This window comes from Bubalus kerabau, chromosome 17 (assembly GCF_029407905.1).
Source record: "Bubalus kerabau isolate K-KA32 ecotype Philippines breed swamp buffalo chromosome 17, PCC_UOA_SB_1v2, whole genome shotgun sequence".
NCBI classification, from domain to species: Eukaryota; Metazoa; Chordata; class Mammalia; order Artiodactyla; family Bovidae; genus Bubalus; species Bubalus kerabau.
This window is the reverse complement of record NC_073640.1, coordinates 62,071,212-62,097,550: the sequence shown is the minus strand read 5'-3', so window position 1 is coordinate 62,097,550 and position 26,339 is coordinate 62,071,212. Positions and strand designations below refer to the sequence as shown.

At 41.2% G+C, this 26,339-nt stretch overlaps 1 protein-coding gene and 2 non-coding genes across 7 annotated transcripts in view; 1 reads left to right on the top strand and 2 right to left on the bottom strand.

The window, feature by feature from the left end:
• Positions 1-14,026, top strand: part of LOC129632401 (zinc finger protein 28-like) — a 76,262-nt gene extending 62,236 nt beyond the window's left edge. For 2 of the 5 annotated variants that reach the window (XM_055554011.1, XM_055554013.1), the window contains 2 exons: positions 2,480-2,571; positions 13,698-14,026. Coding sequence is in view for 2 of the 5 variants with exons in the window: in XM_055554013.1 (XP_055409988.1) it covers positions 2,480-2,571; positions 13,698-13,817 (212 nt within the window). In the remaining 3 variants the exon portion in view is untranslated. Of the gene's footprint in view, positions 1-2,454; positions 2,572-7,871; positions 9,788-13,697 lie in introns of those variants that run through there. The other 3 variants (XM_055554010.1, XM_055554012.1, XM_055554003.1) reach the window with 2 other exon arrangements.
• A 5,232-nt stretch (positions 14,027-19,258) lies between these two features.
• LOC129632622 (small nucleolar RNA U2-30) lies at positions 19,259-19,328 on the bottom strand. Its single transcript, XR_008704612.1, has one exon. It is a non-coding gene; the product is annotated as a small nucleolar RNA U2-30 (small nucleolar RNA).
• A 135-nt stretch (positions 19,329-19,463) lies between these two features.
• LOC129632624 (small nucleolar RNA U2-19) lies at positions 19,464-19,545 on the bottom strand. The gene has a single exon (XR_008704614.1). It is a non-coding gene; the product is annotated as a small nucleolar RNA U2-19 (small nucleolar RNA).
• Between the last annotated feature and the right edge of the window lie 6,794 nt (positions 19,546-26,339).

Sequence of the window (26,339 nt, the reverse complement as noted above, 5' to 3'; positions counted from 1 at the left end):
ATTTTTTTGTTGTACCGGGTCTTCGTTGCTTCAATGGCTTTTCCGTCATTCCGGCAAGTGGTGGCCACTCTCATTGCAGTGGGGGCTTCTCCTTGCATTGGCTTCTCTCGTTTTGCAGCACAGGCTCTAGAGTGCATTGGCTTCGGTAGTTTCACCTGCTGGGCTCTAGAGCTCTGGCTCAGGAATTGAGACTCAGGGATCTAGTTGCCCCTCAGCATGTGGGATCTTACCAGACCAGGCAACAAGCCATGTCTCTTGCATTGGCCAGTGGGTTCTTTACCATTGAGCCACCAGGGAAGCTTTGATATTATTTTTAAACACAAGTATTTTATACATATTAGAATAAATCTGTATATTAGGTTCTGCTTATATTACTTTTTATTTTTTTGAACTAGTATCCTTTTATTTTTTTGAACTACAATAAGATAATGTTGAGGACTTCCCTGGTAGTACAGTTGATAATAATGTGGCTGCCAATGTAGGGTGCATGGGTTCTATCCCAGATCCAGGAAGATGCCTCAGAACAACTAAGCCCATGTGCCACAACTACTGAGCCTGTACTCTAGAGCCCGGGAGCCATAACTCCTGAAGCCCGCACTGTCTAGAGCCTGTGCCCCAAAACAAGCGAAGCCACTGCAATGAGGAGCCGGGCACTGCAGCTGCAACTAGAGAAAGCCCGCTCACAGCAACGAAGGCCAGCATAACCAAAACAAATAAGCTTTAAAAAAGACATAGAATGCTGACAAACTTATTGACACACAACTGATTGATTTTTAATGTCCCAAAGATGCTGAAATATACAAGTAAAAGAAAATGGGAGTATCATCCCAGAATGTGTCAAAAGGCAACTCTTTCGAGTACGAAATGTCCACCCTGGCAGGCTACCATGGAGTCACAAATAGCCTGACACGACTGAGCAACTGAACAACAATGACCTTCACACACAACAGTGTGAGCTCGAAAAAAACAAATCTAAACCTCTAACTTTCTTCCTACAGATTCTTCAGTGACTTCCAGTAGCTTTTGGAATAAAGTCCTAAATCCTAGACCTTGTAGAAATCAGCCTCTACCTGGCATCACCCCTCTTTGTTCCCTGTGTCCCAGTCACACTGGCTGGCTTTCTGTTCACTAAATATCTTCCTGCCTCAGAGCCGGCACTCAGGCTCTTCTCTCTGCTTACAAAACTCTTCCATTTCCCACCTTGCCAATCCTAAGTGTTTCTTCCTCACGGAGACCTCGTCTGATATCTGATTTCTTGATGTAGGTCAAGACTTTCTGTTGAATCTTGTCTTAGCACCAGGTCTGTTTCAGAGCACATATAACAATAGTGATGTTAAAATTATGGATGTAATTGGCCAGCTGGCTCCTGGATTGTAAGCTCCATCATGTATACTGCTGTATTCCCAGTTCGGGACACAGAGTTGATGCTCACTAAATTTTGATTGAATGAAAGAAAAAAGACAACTCTTTTTTTTTTTTTTTTTTCCAATCAGCTGTTTGTTTACATGTGCATGCATGAGTGCATGGATATGTAACTCCATGGTTTTATTATAAAACATCATCTCATAAATATGCTTTATGCTTTGTAGCAGTTGCACTTGTATCTTAAGTGTATTCCATGACCTTAAGTTTTTTCTATCTCATCACATGAATGATATAAATAGTAGTAAGATTACTGACATTGTATGGATTAGCGGGGAGAGGGGATGATTCTGTATAGTGATCGTTTTACTGTTCCATTGCACTACAGCTTCCTTGAACTTGTTTCCTGTATTCTCTGGGAACTTTCTGTGGATGGTCCTTTACACTGTTACTTAACTGTTTAATTTCTTCGGTTCAGTTGTCTCTCCCAACCACCTGAACTCAAGTGCTGTTGCTTCATTTCTTAACTGTTTAACCTGAGTAATTTCTTAGAGTGACAGAGTTTTCTCTCCTGTAAGGTGGACACAGATCCTTCTCTAATATGCTGTTATGTTGATGAGAAGTTCATATGTGTAAAGTGTTTAGAGTAATGCTTAGTGTGTATGAAGTGTTGAGACACCTCTGGTCAGTGTGATGATTCATCCTCATCACAGTGTGTGTTCTTTTAAAGTCACTGTGGACTTTGTTGTCTCTGAAGACACCAGTCTTGCTGTAACTCATCTAGATAGTGAATGTCACTCAGTGTGTGGAGTGTAACACTTCTGCATAGACAACCCACTGTTAATTGTAATTGGTTTTTCATGTCTTGTCCACACATATGACAAATTAATGTTGATTGGAGGATATCATCATCTTATGAAAAAACAGAAAATTAAGTTAGAGACCACCAATTTGCTCCAAATAGATTTGCATGGATCTATCAGAATATTACTTCAGCTGAATTGACCTTACCTGTCTCACTTGTCCTTTTCTGTGAAAATAAGAACCCTCCTCAGAGCCTGTTGGTGAAATGTGTTTTCATTTCAAACACAGTTAACCATCAAGGATGTGTTCCTAGATTTCACTCCCGAGGAGTGGGAATGTCTGGACCCTGCCCAGAGGACCTTGTACAAGGACATGATGGTGGAGACCCTCAGGATCCTGCTGTGGGTGAGGATCACTTCCTTCCGAAGTGGTGATATACTTTGGGGTACCTCTGCATGTTCCCTCTGTGTCTCTTGGGAGCCCCTGTTTTTCTTACTGAGATCAGAGCCTTGTTGACTCTCACATGTAAGGCTTCATGATTGGCATCGGGAGTTCAAACTTGTCCTTTCTTCAGGTGACCTGCCCACTGTGTGATAGATACACAAGGAGTTTTCCCCATGCTTGAGTGTTTATAAAGCTGATTTCAAACTTGTGAAGGATCGAACCCATGCCTCCTGTATTTGCAGGCATAGAGCCACCAGGATGTTAAGGAAATTAAATAAATAGTCTTGTTTAGGCTTCAAGACAAAGTAGTGCATTCTTCTGACCTTCCTTCTAACCTGTCTGGACACACCCCGACTGTGAGTGCCGTGACTCCCTGCTGTGAGTGCAAGGCTTGTGGCACCATAAATAAGTTAGGGGACAAATCTTGAGTTTGTTCAGCCCTTGGAAGGGGCTCTGACCAACCAAGCCCCAGGCTTAGCAGCATCCAAGTTTTATAAGACGAAACAAACAGCATTAAGATGAAACCAGAGCTGCTGTTTCCTCACAGATTGATGATGATATCAGTTCATGTCCTGGGATTATAAGCAGTAACCTCGAACTGCAATCTTTGAAGTCTCACCCATGGAATGGACACACTGCCTGGGACGTTTTCCCAATTGAGACTCCACATGTGCTGTGTCCTGGGATTCGCCAGCGCTGTTTGAGTCTGGATGTTGGTCAGAAGCCAATTTGATGATGTATCCTCTGCTGTTTCTATTTCTCTTTGCTTTAAATGGTAGTATATTGAGAGTCAGCTAGATAATGCTTTATCTGTATTATGTATTATTTATTTGTATAGGGATTCCCTGGTTTCTCAGATGGCAAAGAGTCTGTGTGCAATGCGGGAGACCCGTATTCGATCCCTGGGTTGGGAAGATCCCCTGTAGAAGGAAATGGCAACCCACTCCAGTATTCTTGCCTTGAAAACCTTGTGGCCGGTTGAGCCTGGTGGCCTACAGTCCGTGGGGTCACTAAGAGTCAGACACGAGTGAACACCTTCACTTTCACTTTTTTCATTTGTATAGCACACATGGCTTATTTTGTTAACAAATCCTTTAACCCTAAGATGAAAGTGAAAACTTTTGGCAAAACATTAATTGGTGCTTTGAGTAGGATTTGTGAGACAAAATGCCACTCTGTAAGAAAAGAGATTAAGATTGATGACGTTTTTATTCCGAGATGAAAGTTCATCTTTACTCATTAGCTAATAAATGGGATGTATTCACTGGATTATGTGAGAATTGGGACCTTAAATTCAGTGGGCTGAACCCTTAGAAGTTACTGAATGTGACTCTCACCCCTTGAGAAAGGATAAGAATCTGCCCTGCTGGATGAGAGGCTGGATCCTCTTCTCTCCTACTGTGAAGTACATAAAGCTAACTTAAAATTGTCTGAAGAGAAGTTACAAGTGGAAACAGAATTATGCGATTAGTGAGGACGATTGTCCACATTACAATGTCAAATTATATTTTAGCTGATCAAATACTCACTTTTTAAGTCGGCTCTCTATTGAGCCAGCCCACAGGTCCAATAGTGTCCCCTACTGCCCTTTCTCTCTCCATTCTCTGTCCTTTTGTGGCCTTTCACCCCTCCCAACCCTTCTATCTCCCTCTCAGTCAGCTTGTCCCCTTCTAACTTTCCCTGTCTCTCAGTGGGGAGGATGAGCCCAGCTTCCCCCACTCCTGCCCCCATTATAGGAAGTTTCTTTACCCTTCAGATTCTTCTGATGAATCCAATACCCCCATCTCCCCAGAGTGACAATCTAAGATTCTTATCAGCCCTTCTGTCCTTCTTATCACAGTCAATTTGAGCACTATTTGGTGTGTATTTTAGCCATGAAATTATGACTTACAAAGGAAAGTAGCTTTTTTGATACAGGATGGCCATGATATTCTTTAGACTCTGGAGAAAACATAATTCCTGTAAGTCTACTGCCTTTATTTGTAAAATTGGAATATTAATGCTGTTAGGTTGCATAGAATATTGCCTCTTTTAGAGGAAAGATCAGGAATTTTGGGTTTTTTTTTTTTTTTTTTTTTTTGGCTGCAGCATGCGACAGGCAGTTGCATCTTAGTTGCATCTTAGTTCCCCATTAATGGATGGAATCTGCGCCCCCTACAGTGGAAGCACAGAGTCCCAGCCATTAGAGCACCAGGGAATTTCCCTCAAAGATTACTTTTGGGTAAAAAATATATTAACTTTTTGTCATGCTTATTGTGACATGTTCCTTTGTCTACATTACATTATGTATACTGTTAATTTGCATTTTATTTCTGACAGTGTTGTCTCTGACTCCGGGTAATAAGTTTTTAAAGTATATTCCTTTCTTGTGTATAGAATACATTTTTAAAATAATTTATTTTTTATTCATTTTTGGCTGTGCTGGGTCTTCGTTGTGATTCAGGCTTCTCTCTACTTCTGGCAAGCAGGGTCTACTCTCTTCTACAGGGTCTACAGGCTTCTCACTGCAGTGCCTTCTCTTGTTGCAGTGTGTGGGCTCTAGGTACCCAGGCTTCAGTAGTTACAGGTGCCAGGCTCTAGAGCATAGGCTTAGCTGCTCCGAGGCATGTGTGATCTCCCCAGACCAGCACTTGAACCTATGTGCCCTGCACTGGCAGGTGCATTCTTTACCCCTGAGCCACCAGGGAACCCCAAAGCATGTTCCTTTACATGTATGTTGGGGCCAGTGAACTGGATAAGTTGTATAGATGCGGAATTGCTATATTGAATGGCTGTTGTGTAAGTAGAGAATATTTCATTTACTAATTTTTTTAATTTACAGATGATGGTCTTTCTGAATGTATTATCCAATGTAACTGGTATGAACTACTTGTTAATGTCATAAAATAGCCTATATGTCAGTATACAGATAGATTTATAACAGATATTTATAAAAGTGTGTTTTGTTTTGGTTTTAAACCACATGAGGGAATTCCCTGGCAGTCTAGTGGCTAGAATTCAGTACTTTTACCTGCTTGGGCCTAGGTTCACTCCCTGGTCGTGGAATTAAAATCCCGCAAGGGACGTGGTATGACCAAAAAAAAAAAAATTGTTTTAAATGAATCCTTTATTTCCTAATGTTGTTTGTTGTGCAATTGTAAACTGCACTTTTGTTCTTTTTTTTTGTTCATCACTAAGTCATGTTTGATACTTTGCAACCCCATGAACTACAGCACGCCAGGCTTCCCTGTGCTTCACTATTTCCCTGAGTTTGCTCAAACTCATGTTCATTGAGTCAGTGATGCCATCCAACCATCTCATCCTCTGTTGCCCCCTTTTCCTTCTGCCCTTGACCTTCCCCTGCATCAGGGTCTTTTCCAGTGAGTCAGCTCTTTGCATCAAGAAGTCTTAAGTATTAGAGCTTCAGCTTCAGCATCAGCCCTTCCAATGAATATTCAGGGTTGACTTCCTTCAGGGCTGACTGGTTTTATCTCCTTGCAGTCCAAGGGACTCTCAAGAGCCTTCTCCAGCACCACAGTTCGAAATTATCAATTCTTTGGCATCAGCCTTCTTTATCATTCGACTCTCACATCCATACATGATGACTGGAAAAACCATAGCTTTGATTCTATGGACATTTGTTGGCAAAAGTGATGTCTCTGCTTTTTAATATGCTCTCTAGCTGTGTCATAGTTTTTCTTCCAAGGAGTAAGCATCTTTTAATTTCATAGCTGCAGTCATCATCCATGGTGATTTTTGAGCCCAAGAACATAAAATCTGGCACTGTTTCCTTTTTTTCCCCATCTACTTGCCATCACGTGATAGGACCAGATGCCATGGTCTTAGTGTTTTGATTGTTGAGTTTTAAGCCAGCTTTTTTTCCTGTCCTCTTGCACCCCATCAAGAGGCTGTTTAATTCCTCTTTTCTCTCTTCCATTAAAGTGGATTCATGTCCATATCTGAGATTGTTGATATTTCTCCTGCCAATCTTGATTCCAGCTTGTGTTTAATCCAACCCAGCATTTTACATGATATACTCTGCATATAAGTTAAATAAGCAGGGTGACAATATACAGCCTTGACTGCTTTCGCAGTTTTGAACCAGTTAGTTGTTCCATGTTCAGTTCTAACTTTTGGTTCTTGTCCTGCATATAGATTTCTCAGGAGACAATAAAGTTGGGTATTCCCATCTCTTTAAGAAACTGCTCTTTAGTTTTTACATTATTCATTATTTAGTTTCTTTTGGATTATTTACTATAACAATATATTGTCTAGTCTTTGCATGCATACTCAGTCTTTCAGAGGTATCTGACTCTTTGTGACCCCATGGACTGTAGCCTGCCAGGCTTCTCTGTCCATGGAATTTCTTTCAGGCAAGAATACTGGAGTGGGTTGTCATTTCTGTCTCCAGAGATTCATCCAGATCCAGGGATTGAACTCTAGTCTTTTGCATCTCCTGTAGTGGCAGGCGGATTATTTACCACTGAGAAACTTGCGAAGCCCTGTCTGTTCTTTAGCATGTAATTATGTATAAGTATGTGTATATTGTGTATAATGTATTTTTTTCCTCCTCAATTATGAGACAATAGTATGTTTACTACTAATTCGAGTGTGCTTTGGGGTCATGGTGTCATAATACCCTTTTCTTTGAGAGCTGACATAGGTTTGAACTATGTGAATGTTTTTGTCGTTGTGTGTTTGAAACTAGCCTACAGTAAAATTAATTTGAATTACAGGTGATCACTTTTTTAAAATTTTTAAAAATTTTATTTATTTGGCTATGCTGGGTCTTTGTTGCAGCACAAGGTTTTCACTATTTGTGTAAAGCAGGTGCTACTCTATAGTTGCGATGTGTGAGCCTGTCATTGCCTTGTCTTCTCTTATTTTGGAACACAGGCTCTAGGTTGTGATGGCTTGTGTAGTTGTAGCATATGGGCTCAATAGTTGTGGCTCCCAGGCTCCCAAGCATAGGCTTAATAGTTGTAGCTCATGGGCTTAGTTGCTCCATGGCATGTGGGATCTTCTCAGGTCAGGGACTGAATCCATGTTTCCTGCATTGGCAGGCGGATTCTTTACCACTGAGCTACCAGGGAAGCCCAATTACTCTTTCTTTATTAAACACTATTCCTTTAGTGTTTCTTTTATTTTCAAAATCAATGGGAAGATTCATAATTCTGTTCAGGATAGGTACTACTTTTGGTGTAAGATCATGTATTCAACATGAAAGAATTTATTTATGAATTATAATTAATAGGATACCTATGGTTCTTTATATCTTGTAGATATGTCTCATACACATACAAGCCAGAAATTACCAACAAAAGCAAACAGTGATAAAGAAGAAGTATTTCACACAGTGATGTTGGGAAGACCTGAAAGCCATGAAATCACAGATATTTTCCTCAGAGAGATCCAGAAAAATTTGCATGAATTTGATTGTCAGGGGAGAGATGATGAAAGAAATTACAAAGGAATGTCTATAACCCAGATCAAAAATCTCACTAATGAAAGTGATCAGCACAGTAGAATTGCAGCGGGAAATAGGCCTGTTGAAAATAGGCATGGATCAAGCTTTAAAGATGAACTGTAGATACTTCAACCTGAAGGGAAAACATTTGAATGTATTCAAGTTGTGAGGAGTATCAACAGTAGCACCTCAGATTTACCACTTCAGAGAACGTTTCGGCACCAGCATTTCTAATATATGTGAGAGTGCTGTTATGCACCCTTCAGTACTGGCACAAGACCAGGAAGCACACACAGGAAAACCTTACAAATGTACTGAGTGTGCCATGACCTTTGTTCAGGAGTCAGAACTCACTGGACATCAAAGGGTCCATAGAGAGAAACCATATAAATGTGATGTATGTGGAAAGGCCTTTAGTCAAACTGCTAGACCTATAGTTCATCAGAGAATTCATATTGAAGAGAAACCATATAAATATGATGAATATAGCAAAGCTCTCAGTGCACATTTAGCCTTTACTGACCATCAAGCAGGTCATACAGGAGAGAAACCATATAAATGTTATTTATGTGGCAAAGCCTTCAGTCACATGTCTTATTTTACAGTTCACTGGAGAATTTATACTGGACAGAAACCTTACATAGGTAATGAGTGTGGCAAAGCTTTTAGTGCATATTCAGACTTAACTAGACATCAAGCAGTTCATACAGGAGAGAAACCGTATAAATGTTAAGTATGTGGAAAAGCCTTTAGTCAAAACGCAACACTTGCAGTTCATAGGAGAATTCATACTGGAGAGAAACCATATAAATGTGATATATGTGGCCGGTACTTTACTTGAAATGCACACCTTGGGATTCATCAGAGAATTCATACTGGAGAGAAACCATATAAATGTGATGAGTGCAGAAAAGCTTTTAGTGCACATTCAGACTTAAGTAAACATCAAGCACTTCATACAGGAGAGAAACCATATACATGTAATTTATGTGGTAAAGCCTTCAGTCTCAGATCTTATTTTACACTCCATTGGAGAATTCATACTGGAGAGAAACCATATACATGTGATGAGTGCAGAAAAGCTTTTAGTGCACATTCAGACTTAAGTAAACATCAAGCACTTCATACAGGAGAGAAACCATATACATGTAATTTATGTGGTAAAGCCTTCAGTCTCAGATCTTATTTTACACTCCATTGGAGAATTCATACTGGAGAGAAACCATATCAGTGTGATGTATGTGGCCAGTGTTTTAGTCAAAATTCATATCTTAGGAGTCATCAGAGAATTCCTACTGGAGAGAAACCTTACAAATGTAATTAGTGTGGCAAAGTGTTCAGTCAGAGTTCAGGCCTTATAACTCATCAGAGAATTCATACTTTAGAGAAACCATATAAATGTGATGAGTGTGGCAAAACTTTTAGTGCACATCCAGACTTAACATCAAGCAGTTCACACAGGAGAGAAACCGTATAAATGTTAAGTATGTGGAAAAGCCTTTAGTCAAAACGCAACACTTGCAGTTCATAGGAGAATTCATACTGGAGAGAAACCATATAAATGTGATATATGTGGCCGGTACTTTACTTGAAATGCACACCTTGGGATTCATCAGAGAATTCATACTGGAGAGAAACCATATAAATGTGATGAGTGCAGAAAAGCTTTTAGTGCACATTCAGACTTAAGTAAACATCAAGCACTTCATACAGGAGAGAAACCATATACATGTAATTTATGTGGTAAAGCCTTCAGTCTCAGATCTTATTTTACACTCCATTGGAGAATTCATACTGGAGAGAAACCATATCAGTGTGATGTATGTGGCCAGTGTTTTAGTCAAAATTCATATCTTAGGAATCATCGGAGAATTCCTACTGGAGAGAAACCTTACAAATGTAATTAGTGTCGCAAAGCGTTCAGTCAGAGTTCAGGCCTTATAACTCATCAGAGAATTCATACTTTAGAGAAACCATATAAATGTGATGAGTGTGGCAAAACTTTTAGTGCACATCCAGACTTAACATCAAGCAGTTCACACAGGAGAGAATCCATATTAATGTAATTTATGTGGCAGAGCCTTCAGGTACAGGGCTTCCTTTGCAGTTCATCACAGAACTCATACTGGAGAGAAACCATACAAATGTGATGAGTGTGGCAAAGCTTATAGTGCACGTTCAACCTTTATTTACCATCAAGCAATACATAGAGGAGAGAAAGCATATAAATTTAATTTGTGTGGCACAGCCTTCAGGTACAAGACCGACTTTTCAGTTCATCAAATAATTCATAATGGAGAGTAACCTTACAAATGTCCTGAGTGTGGCAAAGTCTTTAGTCAGAGTTTAGTCCTTACAGTCAATCAGAGAGTTCATACAAAAGAGAAACCATGTAAATATGATATGTGTGCCTTACTTAAATTGCACACCTTGGAATTAATTGGAGAATTCATACTGGAGAAGAATCTCACAAATGTAATGAGTGGCAAAGCCTTTAGTGCATGTTCAGCCTTAACTGACCATTAGGCAGTTCATACAGGGGAGAAACCATAGACATGTAATTTATGTGCAAAGCCTTCAGTCACAGGAATCACTTTTCAGATAGTCTGAGAATCCATACTACAGTGAAAACTTACAAATGTAACGAATGCAGTAAAGCATATCATCTGTTTGACCCTCAGAAAAGTCACACTGGAGGAAAACCACACAAACGTGTTGTATGTGGAAAAGCTTTGATTCTATGTTCAGACTTAAGTAACCATCAATTAATTAATTCTGAATTGAGATTTTACCCACATCGTGAGTGTGGCAGGTGTTTTGGAAGGCATTCATTTCTTACAAAGCAAGAGAAAATTCATGCTGGAGAGAAGCCATACATTTAGAGTGCAGTCAATCTTAAGTGACCATAAGGTAACTCTTATGGAGGGAACCATATAAATGTAATGTGTGGCCAGGTCTTCAGTAACAGGCCTCATCATCAGAGAATTCATAATGCAGAGACACCTTACAAATGTAAGGTGGGGAACATACTGGAGCAGTAGTTTACAAATGCAGTGGGGGTGGAAAAAGTTTCACCTTGAGTTGGATGCATTTGACAACAAGATTCCATAGTGAAGAGGAGTCATGGAAATGTGTGGGCAAGGGCTTTCTCCAGGCTCCGCGTGCACTAGACCTCAAATTACACGTTTTTCAGAGAAACTACACAGATATAATGTGCACGGTAAAACTTTAACCTGAAGTTCAAATCTGTGAAACATGAAAGGATTTATATTGGAGAGCAAGCATGCACAGGTAATGATTATAGTTTTTTTCACCAGATATTCACACTTTGGGCATAATGAGGTAATTTATGCAGACCAGAAACTGAACAGATATACTGAATATGAAAACACTTCTAAGAAGGCCAGTATGTCTTCAAGATTCACCAAGAAATTCATATTGGGGAGAATCTTTATAGATGTAATGAATTTGCTAAGTTTTTAGACCAGTTCTTACAGCAGGCCACATATCAGACAATTCATATTAGGAATAAATAAATCTTTAGTTCTCCAACATTAACCTCCAATACTATTGCAGAATAATTACATTAAATATGTTGAAACTTATGACATGAGGTGTATTTTAATATGTTGAAACTGAAGGACATGTAGGAAGATAGGCCAGTATTTCAGTGTGTAAAGTACTTAATTAGTGGAGTTTTGTTGAGAAGGCCATATTACTATTGAGAGGGTAACAGGCAGGAAGGCCAGGGGTCTCCAAACCGAAGAAATAGGCTGCAAGTGTCAGACATTTTTATCTCTTTTAAGCAGCAGGAGGAAACAAACAAGCGATATTTTTTTCCTTCTCTATCCAAATTTAAAAGGAGGTTTCTCTTAAAATACTGTGTTGCCATAATGACACCTGGTTTCACCTGAAGTTAACTATTCTCAAACCTTGAGTTAACCAATGCATTTTTCTTATGGAAATGTTTAAGCTATGTTAATGTACTGTGCATTTACCCCAGACTCTGTCTTCAAGTCGGTTCCGCCTAATGGCTCAGAAGCTACTTGACAAACCAGTATGTTATACTCAGATGTTGTTCCCCTAATCTATGTAAACAAAACTATTTGTATGGTATTCTGCCCTTTCTATAAGATTCAAGTCAATCCTTTTATGGCCCGGGATGAATCATCTGGTGCTAAGATTATCCCAAATACATCTTATGGATGAGGGGCCTGGTGCCATTCTGAGTTTTAAGACATTCCTTTCTTTCATTAACAGACTGCTAGTGACAATGGCACCCCACTCCAGTACTCTTGCCTGGAAAATCCCATGGATGGAGAAGTCTGGTGGGCTGCAGTCCATGGGGTCGCTAAGAGTTGGACACAACTGAGTGACTTCCCTTTCGCTTTTCACTTTCATGCATTGGAGAAGGAAATGGCAGCCCACTCCAGTGTTCTTGGCTGGGGAATCCCAGGGACAGCAGACCTTGGTGGGCTGCCATCTCTGGGGTTGCACAGAGTTGGACACGATTGAAGTAACTTAGCAGCAGCAGCAGTGACTATATACGGAGAAGGCAATGGCACCCCACTCCAGTACTCGTGCCTGTAAAATTCCATGGATAGAGGAGCCTGGTGGGTTGCAATCCATGGGGTCGCTAAGAGTCAGACACGACTTCACCTTCACTTTTCACTTTCATGCATTGGAGAAGGAAATGGCAACCCACTCCAGTGTTCTTGCTTGGAGACTCCCAGGGATGGGGGAGCCTGTTGGGCGGCCGTCTCTGGGGTCGCACAGAGTTGGACATGACTGAAGCGACTTAGCAGCAGCAGTGACTATATAACATCCAGCTGAAGACTAGCCAGGGGGGTACTCTTTCTGCCCGCTTCTGATGCCTATGTCAGAAGCTTTCTCTGTCTCCTTTATAGTTTAATAAAACTTTATTACACAAAAGCGCTGAGCAATCAAGCCTCATCTCTGGTCATGGATTGAATTCTTCTCCTCTGGAGGCCAAGCGTCCCAGTGTCTTTTTGTGGTTCAGCAACAACCTTTCACTATGACTTTTCTGCAGTAGTTTGAAAACCTTCTGCAGCTGTCTTACAGGCCTTTCATGATGGTCTCTGCAGAGGAATTAGTAAGATGAAGAGCCTAACCTGATTAAGTGTGGTTCATTCATATCCATCTTTACTGAGAAAACAGGGACACTGCATTATTCAATTCACTGGTGTGTGAATTGGCATCACATAAGGGCAGAGAATAATGTAAAACTGTGCCATAACTTACCATGTTTGTTCAGGGCGCCCTTCCATACACAGACCACAGCGTGTTGTAGGACTGGGTGCTATACCATCTGACCATCGAGAGAGCAGTTATCTGAGTGGAAATTTAATCAAAAGAAATCAAATAGTATGTGTATGATTGACATTTAACTGTTGCCATTACCATTTGCTATTGTTTTATTCCGAATGTATCATGGATGTCCTCTTGATTCATAAAATGTAATCACTTTCTTCACAACCCCAGATGAATCATGTTCTTCCCACCAGCAGGGTTGTGGGGATGATTCGTTTATTTTTGGCTGTGCTGGGTCTTATTTATTGGGCTCAGGGCTGCTCTCTAGTGGTGCGCGGACCTCTCATTGTGGTGACTTTTCTTGTTGCAGAGCACGGATCTAGGTCATGTGGGCTCAGTAGTTGTGATGCTTGGATTTAGCTGCCTTGTGATATATGATGTCTTCCTGGACCAGGGAGCTAACCCGTGTTCCCTGGCAGTGGATTCCTAACCATTGGACCTACAGCGAAGTCTCTAATGTTTGTATAAGCACCTGTGAGATCCACTGAGGGGAAGCTGAAACCACAAATAAATTCTGCCAGACTGAATTTTTTGTTCGTTTGTTTCGTTATGGGGTTCTTAATGTTAACCATTATATGTCTTTGTATTCACCTTTTAATTTGATCTTTTCAGAGGTACAAATAAAACTATAAGAAAGCTGTTTCTGTGTGTGTGTGTTTGTGTGTGTGCGTGCAGGTGCACGCTAGGTCACTTCAGTCCTGTCTGACTCTTTGCAACGCTAAGGACTGTAGCTTCCCAGGCTCCTCTGCCCTTTTGTCTCCTGCACTAGCAGGCAGATTCTTTACTACTAGTGCCTCCTGGGAAGCCGAAAGCTGTTGCTAATGAATTCTGAAAGTGCCGCAGTTTAAAAGTTTCTCTTATTTAAAGGATCCACCATCTGGCTATTGAGTAGTAATAGCCCAACAGCCCCTCAAGGCGATAAGACACGGCACCACAAGAGGGTGCAAAGAATGCAGCCTTCAAAATAGTCTAAGAAAGTGAAAGCCCTTGTCCAAGCAGACAAAAGGAAGGTTAAAATAATGGCAGGGACCATTAATGGCTGGGACCCCTTATGACAAATTCCCTGAGAGCTGGTCCAGTCTATTCGACTGGCTGCCAAATACAACCCTGTGTGTACCTTCCAGACCAAGTTCTCAGAACAAAATGCCTAAAAGGATGGGTAGAACATTGATATCACAAAGGTACAAGGAAAGAAATGCAGGTTCGTCTTAGAAGGACTTAATCCTTTAGGGTCAAAATTCTCAGATGTTTTACAAAACTGGCTTTCTCTAGCCAGTTTTGGAATGTCAAAAAGAGCTCCCATGTTGGCCAGACATAATTTAAAGCAGCTCCCATTTTTAAAGCAGAATTTCCTTAGTACCCAGTTAAGTACCCCCAAGTATAAATTCCATACCTACATAAAGCTGGCTTAGGTTTGCTTGGAGGTGGGAGTCCTGATGCTTCTTATCTTGGTCAGTCCAGATCACTCAGTGTTGGTTTTTCTGCTCTGCTGGATCTTTTACCTTGCATGGGCTTTCTCTAGTTCCAGCAAATGGGGGCTACTCTGTAGTTGCTGTGTGCAGGCTTCTCATAGCTATGGCAGTGAGCCTACTGTAGCCCACTAGGCACTAGGAGAAAAAATGAAAGTCACTCAGTCGTGTCCAACTCTTTGTGGCCCCATGGACTGTAGCCCTCAGAGGAGCCTGGCAGGGTCACAAAGAGTTGGACACGACTGAGTGACACTCACTTTTTCTCCTAGTTTTCAGATCTCCCAGTTATTGGTTGATCACCCTGAATTTTACTTGGCAGTGTATTAACGGGACTCTCAAACTTATCTAGACTTGCTGAGGTGGTGGATGGCCCCGTGAGGCACTTACTTATGTACCAAGGTCAGTATCTCCAAAGCACACACTGGTGCCTGTTTTTCTGCACTGTTGGTGGGGCACTGTAGTGTCTAACGAGCTTGATCTTTGAAGAATTGGGATGTCAAGACACTTTTCTCCTTACAGATGTTAGTAGAAAGTAGCTGGTTGTAAGAGTTGTGTGTTTCACATTCTAGCTTGTCATCCCTACACAAATCCAGTTGTTTAATTAAACTGCTTACATTCTAATTGCAGGAATATCTGGGTTTCTGGGTCCAGCCACCACCCTACATTAACCCCCAGCCCCGCCACCACACCAGGTTTCAGTTCCCAGACCTCTGAATCCCTTCAGCCTCATCAGCAGGACTCCAGTTAAGAATAAACCTTAATTTACAGTGTAATGATCCCACAGAATTTTAAGTTTTTACCTTAAAACTGTTCTGTGACAGTTACCTAAACTAGGGAGGAATCAATGGTGCAAAACAAGACATGGAAGACCATCAGATCAGATCAGATCAGTCGCTCAGCCGTGTCCGACTCTTTGCGACCCCAGGAATCACAGCACGCCAGGCCTCCCTGTCCATCACCAACTCCCGGAGTTCACTCAGACTCACATCCATCGGAGTCAGTGATGCCATCCAGCCATCTCATCCTCTGTCATCCCCTTCTCCTCCTGCCCCCAATCCCTCCCAGCATCAGAGTCTTTTCCAATGAGTCAACTCTTTGCATGAGGTGGCCAAAGTACTGGAGTTTCAGCTTTAGCATCATTCCTTCCAAAGAACACCCAGGACTGATCTCCTTTAGAATGGACTGGTTGGATCTCCTTGCAGTCCAAGGGACTCTCAAGAGTCTTCTCCAACACCACAGTACAAAAGCATCAATTCTTTGGCACTCAGCTTTCTTCACAGTCCAACTTTAACATCCATACATGACCACTAGAAAAACCATAGCCTTGACTAGACAGACCTTTGTTGGCAAAGTAATGTCTCTGCTTTTGAATATGCTATCTAGGTTGGTCATAACTTTCCTTCCAAGGAGTAAGTGTCTTTTAATTTCATGGCTGCAGTCACCATCTGTAGTGATTTTGGAGCCCAGAAAAATAAAGTCTGACACTGTTTCCACTGTTTCCCCATCTATTTCCCATGAAGTGGTGGGACCATAAAGTGTTTCTCAGCCCAGACAAGCTATGTTGGGAACCAAACGGAAGATCGTGCACCCGCCCCTCTCAGCAGGAAGCTGGCTAGTGCTCTACACCCTGCCCTTCTCAGTGGCCTCTACTCAGGCCCCGCCCTTCTGCTCAGGCCCAGCGCCCAGCTCCTCTTCCCTCTTTACCCAGGTCTGCGAGTTTCCAGCAAGTTCTAAAACCGTGACTGCAGAGCTGAGGTCACTATCGGGAACATGAGGTACCTTTTTTTTTTTTCCCCTAAACTGCTACCCCACATCCAAGGTAAGGAGCACTGGCTGCGCTCCTTACCTTTTAAGGTAAGAGGAACCCAAGAAAGATGGTAGGCACTGAAAGAGGGCATCAGAGGGCAGACACTCTGAAACCACAATCACAGACAACTATCCAGTCTGATCACACGGACCACAGCCTTGTCTAACTCAATGAAACTAAGCCATGCAGTGTGGGGCCACCCAAGATGGGCGGTTCATGGTGGAGAGGTCTGACAGAATGTGGTCCACTGGAGAACGGAATGGCAAACCACTTCAGTATTCTTGCCTTGAGAACCCCATGAACAGTATGAAAAGGCAAAAAGATAGGACACTGAAAGATGAACTCCCCAGGTCGGTAGGTGCCCAATATGCTACTGGAGATCAGTGGAGAAATAACTCCAGAAAGAATGAAGGGATTGAGCCAAAGAAAAAACAACACCCAGGTGTGGATGGGACTGGTGATAGAAGCAAGTTTCAATGCTGTAAAGAGCAATATTTCATAGGAACCTGGAATGTTAGGTCCATGAATCAAGGCAAATTGGAAGTGGTCAAATAGGAGATGGCAAGAGTGAACCTCAACATTCTAGGAATCAGTGAACTAAGATGGACTGGAATGGGTCAATTTAACTCAGATGACCATTATATCTACTATTGTAGGTAGGAATCCCTTAGAAGAAATAGAGTAGCCATCATAGTCAACAAAAGAGTCCAAAATGCAGTACTTGGATGCAATCTCAAAAACGACAGAATGATCTCTGTTCGTTTCCAAGGCAAACCATTCAATATCACGGTAATCCAAGTCTATGCCCCAACCAGTAAGGCTGAAGAAGCTGAAGTTGAACAGCTCCATGAAGACCTACAAAACCTTCTAGAACTAACACCCAAAAAAGATGTCCTTTTCATTATAGGGGACTGGAATGCAAAAGTAGGAAGTCAAGAAACACCTGGAGTAACAGGCAAATTTGGCCTTGGAGTACAGAATGAAGCAGGGCAAAGTTAATAGAGTTCTGCCAAGAGTTTCTCTTTTAGTTCTCCATTAATAATGATATGATTTCTAATAGATAATAAATTATTGTTACTCTAAAGTGTTTTATCTCTTATGTTTCTCTTCTAAACCTCAGCAACCACAATCTTGTCCAATTATTTCAGTAGTTGGCACCAATTTACACTTGTTCTTGGCTAAAAGGAAATGTGTCTTCTCTATCAATCAGAATGAACCATTCTTGCCTAAACAAATACCACTTCACCTTGGATAATCTCTCTTCTGGGATTATATGGTAATCAGTGCACCTACATCTTATTTAAACATTCATTGGCAACACTGACTGATGAAATGTAACTAAAGACATGGTCTGGAGATATTGTGGGTTCGTTTCTGGACTACCACAACAAGGTACTTATCACTGGGTCATGGTGATGCTAATGGTAAAGAACAGTTTAATCCCTAGGTCAGCAACATACCCTGGAGGAGAGCATGGCAATCCACTCCAGTATTCTTGCCTGGAGAATCCCGTGGACAGAGGAGCCGGGGGGGGGGGGGGCGTGGGGGCTACAGTCCATAGGGTCACAAGCAATCAGGCACAACTGAAGTGCCTTAGCACACACACATGGTGCATATAAAAGTTACATTTTCAGTATTCTACAGACTAAACTATGCAACAGAATTAGGTCTTAAAAAAAGTCTAAATACATTGATGAAATGTTTATGCCTTGTCTTTTTCTTCTGGGAGGCAGCCCACTGGACACAGATATTCATTGGATTGGCCAAACAGTTTGTTCAGGTTTTTCTGTTAAGTTATTCCAACAGAGCTTTGTAAACACACTGAGGTCATCCTAACTGACCAGCGTCGTTTGATTTTTGTGGGCACAGAGCTGGTGGATGGCCCTACTGTCTCAGAATTACTATATGCAGAGAGTCCACCTGCACTTGGTCTGCTGCCTGAGGTGCCACCTCAGGGAGCCTCCCCTCAGCTGTTCCCCCAGAAATACAACTGCGACAAGGTGACTCGTCCCATGCTTTGTGCCTGCCTGCACCTCGGCCCTGTCAACTGCAACAAGAATTACTGTAGCCATGCCAACAACCTGGGCCTCAGTGTAGCAACATGGTGAAGAGATCTTTGAGGCAAGACAACGTAGATTCAAGCTCCGATTCAGTCACTTCCTGGGATGGGGTGATTTTTGTTGCATTCAAGTTCCTTCATCTGGGAAACGAGAAAGAACATCACTACTTATTTTGGAGTTCAAAAAGATAGCATGCATAAAGCATTAAAACAGGGACTTCCAAATTGTGATATAAAGTGAGTTTGAGTACAATTTAACATCAGTTATCAAGGAAAGTATTTTCGGTTGGGAACAAAGAACACATCTCACTTTCTCTGCAAGATCTTCACGCTCTGAATGTGAATACAACACTGAGAAACAGCAGGATGACTTGCAGGCATTTCGCACTGGAGACTAGTTCCCTGTCACAAAATACAGTTGGAATCCATAGTCATTCCCTTCACTGTGTGCTTGTGCAACTCTACTCACTTGACTTTGAAGCACCTGATCACAGCCAACTCCCAAATTAAACATTTCTTTTTTTTTTTTTTTTTTTTGAGCTCAGATCAAGTGTAGAAACCTTCATAGTTATAAAGGTCTGTAGTAAAACCTTTTAATCATTGCTCAGAACTGATCAGCTTTTCCTACACACACCCTCCCAGCCAGGTCTCACCCACCCATCACTTAAGTCCTCAGTTATCACTTTCACGCACACGCGTGGGCACACACACACACACACACCCCTTAAATTACCCTTTGCTTCTCAGAACTATAGAGATCATGCATCAGGTAGACTACGGGGTCTTTTCTGATGCTCAGATTAGGCTATTTTCATCATGGATCCACTTCAGGAAAAGCAGATCTCAGAGAACCAAATTAAACATTTCATTTAACCATTTTGCCATTTCAGTTTTTCATGGAAGTGAACCCCACCCCTAAAGAAACTCAGCTTCTTCGTGTTTATGCTGCACCTACTTTGTACACATCATGGCATTTATGAGCATATTCAGGTCACAGAAGTTTGAAAACAATCCACTGATTCATATATACCTTGGTGTAAAGAGGACAGACAGCTTATGGGAACACATATTTATTTACCAGGTGGGATGCTGACCAACCCATGAATCAATGAATAAGGTCAAAGAGGTCTTTAACATTTACGTCTGAAGACCAGTGGGCCCTGACTGCAGGAGTCTGACAGGAATGGGGCAAACAGAGACTTCACTCTTAAGAGGTGCAGATGAAGCCTCATGCACACTGAGACGAAGGGCAAAACACAATCTTTTGCTAGGATCCTGGATGGTGAGACCTGCCTGCTGGTCTTGAAGGATCTCCGGGGGGTAGGGGGTGGGCTGTGGCTCACCGAGGGGACACAGATCCTGAGGGCAGAACTACGAGAGAGCACTCCTCTGCGTGAGGTCTCCATCTTGGCCTGACACTGGCCAAGTAGGCTACAGAAATGGGGCCCCTAAGGCCAAAGGATGAAAGGGCCAGGATGCGACCCTAACCATCAGCAGACAGGATGTCCAAAGGCTTCCTGTACACATGCCTTTCGACATAACTCTACCCACAAAAGTGTCAAGACCCAGTTCTAACCACCACTGTGCAGGCACAAGCCTCCAGACCAGCCTCACCCAGCAGTGTTGTTGTTCAGCCACTCAGTTGTGTTCGACTCTTTGCGACCTGATGGACTGCAGCACGCCAGGCTTCCCTGTCCTTCAACATCTCCTGGAGTTTGCTCAAACTCATATCCATTGAATCGGTGATGTCATCCAACCCTCTAGTTCTCTGTCGCCCCTTTATCCTCCTGTCCTCAATCTTTCTCAGCATCAGGGTCTTTTCCAATGAGTCAGCTCTTCACATCAGAGGGCAGCCACCAAAAGCAAGAAAAGTAGAGTCCCACAGCTTGAAAACCATGTCCACAAATACATGTGGACACCACCCTGGGATTAGATGTCCTATGGCCCTTGGATCGGGGGAAGGATGCCTGGGATATCTCCTGCAGGGGCCACTTCTCCAAGGTCAAGAAACGTAACTACACTACCAGATAGATTAAAGTACAAATAGAAATTTACACAAAACGAGGTGACAGAGGAATATATTTCAGAGGGAAGAACAAGACAAAACCCCAGAAGAACTAAGTAACGTGGAGATAGACAATGTACCTGAAAGAGTTGAGAGTAATGGTAGTAAACATGATCAAAGAACTTGGGAGAAGAATGCACGACCTGAGAAATGAGAAGTCTTTAGCGAAGACTTAGAAAATATAACAACCAATGAAACAGAACTGAGGAATATAGTAAATGAAAACAAACAAACAAACAAAAAACAGAAACTAAGATGAATCAGAACAGGCTAAATGAGGCAGAAAACACATTAGTGAGCTAGAAGAAAAAGCACTGAAAATCACCACTACTGAACAGAATAAAAGGAGGACGTTTACAGAGATCTCTGGGATAAGAAGCCACTAATATTTGCCCTGTAGGAGTCCCAGAAGAAGACAGGAAAGATCTTAGGAGGAGAAAACAGCTGAAACCACTCTAACCTGGGAAAGGAAACAGTCACCCAAGTCTAAGAAACACCAAGAGCCCATATCTAAATAAAAACTTCATAGTAAGGACAAGCCAAAAATCTGTAATAGATACGCTATCAAAATGCACATGAAAATACCCTCAATATACTGAGACTGTCCACTGTGTCAGGCTCCTTGGTGCACCCATTTACCAGGTTGAATTCTGCCCAATGCATCAATCATTCAATAAAGCTAATTAGGGACTTCCCCAATGGTTCAGTGGTTAAGAATCCGCCTGTCAATGCAGAGGATACAGGTTCCATCCTTGGTCTGAGAAGATCCCACATACCACAATTAACAGTGTGTGCTGCAGCTACCGAGTCCATGCTTTAGAGCCTGTGAGCTGCAGCTACTGAGTCCTCACATCTAGAGGCTGCGCTCCCCAACAAGAAAAGCCAACACTCACAGAAACTAGAGAAAGCTTACACGCAGCAACGAAGACCCAGCACAGCCAAAAATAAAAATAAAGCAAAAGCAAATTAGACCTTCAAGTTTATTTGATGTAATTTTTGCACATTAATGGAAGTCAGTCTAAAATGCACTGCTGTGCTATTTGGATTACAGTCATATGAATGCTCTGTTATAGGGTGTAGAGAGAGTAACTTTAGTTAAAAATTTTGACTATGTAACCCCTAAACTTCATGTTGTTTGATTCCATGGTGACAAGAAACTGTTCTATATTTATTTAAACCTGAGAGCCTAATGCTACTTTCTTAGCTGCTCTTATAAAGTACTGAAGGGAGATAAAACTGTGTTGATGGAATAAACACAATTCATCCAGGGCCGTTTCAGAAGTGTTTACATTTTATTCATGGAAACAGGAAACCTTGATATATTCAGAATGTAGTTCTTTGAATACAACATTAGCAAATGGTAATGACAGCTGTTAAATGTGATTCATACACATACACATATTATCCTGGTTCCGATCAAATTTGATGCTCAAAATAATTGCTCTGTGTCAGGGGACGTTCAACTTTAAGGGATCCAATATGTTATTTTCTTCTTTTGTGTCCCGTTTCTCAAGAACTCTTATTCCTTACCAGTTCCGGGAAATTAGGAATGAACAGAGCTGCATGCAGTTTTCAGGACTGAGATCATGAGAAAGGGCATCTGCTTGGACTCCTTTCAGTGACTCCCTTCAGTGACCTTTTACTTAAAGGTAATCTATTCAGTTATGCCCCTCTTCCTCAGGATATGGAATGCTTTCTGGCCCTTTGAAGATTATTATTTGCTTGGCTTTGTTTATCCTCAATTATTTTACTGCCTAAAGCTACCCTGTATGAAGACATAGAAACATACGTTTCTGCAAATAAAGCACCCTTGTTTCACTCGAGACCTAGGTCCCCTGCGTCCTTTTTCTCGTCAACTCCAGTCCCCAGGTCCCCGTCTACAAAGGCTGTGACAAGTGGCGCCCGAACAGGGACCTGGTGAAAGCCCTAGGCAAGTGGACAGAGTGACTGTTAGGACCTACGGAGGTCGGTAAGTGCGGGGTTATAGGACAAATGGCTGGAAAGCCCCACCACTTTTCTGCTTTATCATTTATTTAAGGTTAAAGGACTTTTGGTTTTGAGTTAAAAGATAGAGCCTTGTCTCCAAACGGTGGTTAAATATAATCCCTGGTTCCCTGATGAAGGCAGTTTTGATTTAGAAATTTGGAACTGGGTTAAAGAAAATGTTGAGCAAGCTGCAAGACAGGGAGAAAATATTCCAATAAATTTCTGGCCCTTGTGGGCCCTCATTAAAGCCGTGATCTTGCCATTTAAAGGCAATGCTAGCCCCCCTGATATTTGTCAACAAGCGGAATGCTCATTATACGAATATAAATTAGATGATAAGACTTTACAGAAGGCCCAATTACAGAAAGATAAAATGTTTCAAAACTTTCCCACCATCCGTGCTCCAGCTGTCCCAAGCACTCCTCCTCCACCTCTTGTAACGGGCATGAAACCGAAGGTCCCCTCAATTAGAGGACAAAATTAATCTGATGATGATTCTTCTGATGCTCTCTGACACTAAAGCCAACATTACTTTTTTTGATGACAATGATAAGCCCCTAACACACACTCATATTTATAAAAACAGACGATCCACTCATTCTCCTTCACGACGAAGGCTTTCTGATTTACTGGCTTTGCAATCTCGAGTCTCTGAGGCTGATGATCTTTTTGCCTTTCCTGTGTTAGGGAATGTTTATGCTCAAGGGCAACTAATACCACAATACGAAGGCATTGATTTTTCTCACATGCAACAGATGAAAAAGGCTGTAACTATGTACGGCCCTCATTCTCCTTTTACAAAAGAACTTCTAAATGTTATGGCATCTTCTATTGGAAATTTTATTCCTTATGATTGGTGAATTTTGAGAAAAGCTTTTCTTAAACCAGAAAAATATCTTCAATGGATAACGTGGTTTCATGATGTGACCCGAGATCATGCCAATTCTAACACTCGAGCTGGCACTCCCCAAAACCAAATTACTTTTAAAATGTTAACCAGGATGGGGCAATTTGATTTGGTGAAAGCTCAGATACAATGCCCTCCTTTGTTGCATGAGCAATTGAAAGAAGCTGCCTTTGAAGCCTGGGATCGAATTACTCCTTAAGGGGAACCTAAAAGTAACTACACAAAGATATTACAAGGGCCTAATGAAGCCTATGCTGATTTTTTAACTAGACTGGAAGTTGCTATCTCCCATAATGTTGCTGGAGAAGAGACAAGAGTGCAATTAGAAAAACTACTTGCATATGAGAATGCGAATCAGGAGTGTTAAAGAGCCATCACTCCAATTCGTGAGATTGGGAATGTTATTGATTATTTGAAGGCTTGTCGCAACTTAGGATCAGAAACTCAGACAATGCAAATGTTAGCTGAAGCAATGGCTGCTGCCTTTAAAAAGGGGAATGAAGGATGTTTTGTTTGTGGAGATAAGAGTCGCAACTTAGGATCAGAAACTCAGACAATGCAAATGTTAGCTGAAGCAATGGCTGCTGCCTTTAAAAAGGGGAATGAAGGATGTTTTGTTTGTGGAGATAAGAGCCATTTAAAAAAGAACTGCCCTAAAAAACACACAGAAAAAATTAAAACTACTAAAAAACCTCTAGGAGTCTGCCCTCAATGTCACAAAGGGGTACATTGGGCTAAAAATATCGATCTAAGTATGATGTTGAAGGGAACCCTATTTCAGGAAACTAAAAGATGGGGACTCCCCGGGTGGGTCCCCATCAACAAAAACCAGGGGCAAACGCCATCTTTTCCCTCAAACCTTCAACATCCAGCAATGATGCCATCAATATACCAGCCCTAAATGATTTTCTTCTCTTTCCTCAAGCAGTCCCTTCTAGAATATCTTCCCTTCTAGAATCTCCAGGGGATCTTCCTGACCCAGGAATCAAACCTGGGTCTCCTGCATTGCAGGCGGACTCTTTACCAGCAGAGCTATGAGGGAGGCCTCACACAAGAGTCAGGCACCAAATGATTTTCTTCTCTTTCCTCAAGCAGTCCCTTCTAGAATACCTACTGGATTTTATGGACCCCTACCCCCACAAACCTTCTGCCTTATACTTGGCCAATCTAGTCTGACTTCTAAAGAAATGGCTATCCACCCTGAAATAATTGATTCAGATTATAAAAAAAAATTCAAATTATGATGTCATCTCAGATACTATGACAATTCAAAAAGGGGGACAAAATTGCCCAATTACTTCTTTTACCTTACATTTCTATTAACTCCTCTAATGGTATAAGGACAGGTGGATTTGGTAGTACAGATGAAAAGCAATCCTTATGGACATCAATAGTATTTGAATATGCACGACCAAATATAAATATGAAAATTAATGGCAAAAGATTTTCTGGTCTTCTTGATACTGGATCTGATATTACCATTATTTCCAAACATTTATGGCCCAAATCTTGGCCTATACAGGAAATTTATCACCAAATTGCAGGGATTTCTCAAACCAAAATACAAGAGGTTTATCAAAATGTCCAAATATATCCAAATGAGGGACCAGAAGGCCAGCCTGCAACATTACGACCTTATGTGATGGATGCACTCCTTAATTTAATAGGAAGAAATTTACTTATGCAATGGCAAACTCAAATATATATTCCACATTTTTCCTTTGGGCCACCACTTATTTAACAAACAATACAATTATTAAAATAACTTGGAAAAATGATGAGCCTATTTAGACAGAGCAGTGGCTCCTTGCAAAAGAGAAATTAGAGGCTGCTAAGGAACTTATAGATACACAATTGAAATTAAAACATATTGAGGAATCTTGTTCCCCTTGGAATTCTCCCATTTTTGTAATATAAAAGAAATCTGGCAAATGGCGTCTTTTAACAGATCTTCGAAAAGTTAATACATCTATGAAACCTATGGGTGCATTACAACTAGAAATTCCTTCACTTACCACTTATTCCTCAAAACTGGAATATTATTATTATAGATTTACAGGATTGCTTTTTTACTATACCTTTACACCCTCTAGACCGAGAGAGATTTGCTTTCTTTCTTCCTTATCATAATCATATCGGGCCTCATAAACATTATCAATGGACTGTGTTGCTTCAAGGAATGATGAATTCTCCCACCATGTGTCAATATGATGTAGACAAAGCTCTTGAACCTGTGAGAAAACAATTTCCTGACTTTCTTGTTATTCATTATATGGATGATACATTGTTTTCAGCTCCATCTATTTTAGAAACTCAACAGATGTTTGACATAACTCAACAATGCTTAAAAGCTTCTAAATTAATCAAAGCCCCTGAAAAGATTCAAACATCTACACCTTACTATTACTTAAGATTTGTTAATAGACAACATATTACTCCCCAACTAACACAGATTCATGTTAATAAATTATCAACCTTGAATGATTTTCAAAAACTTTTAGGCGATATAAATTGGATTATACCCTTTTAGACATTACAAATTATCAACTAACTATTTAACACTTTAAAAAGAGATCCGGATTTAAATAGCCCTCGTTCACTTTAACAAGAGGCACGAGAAAAACTCTGTTTAATACAAACTAAATTGCAAAAACAATTT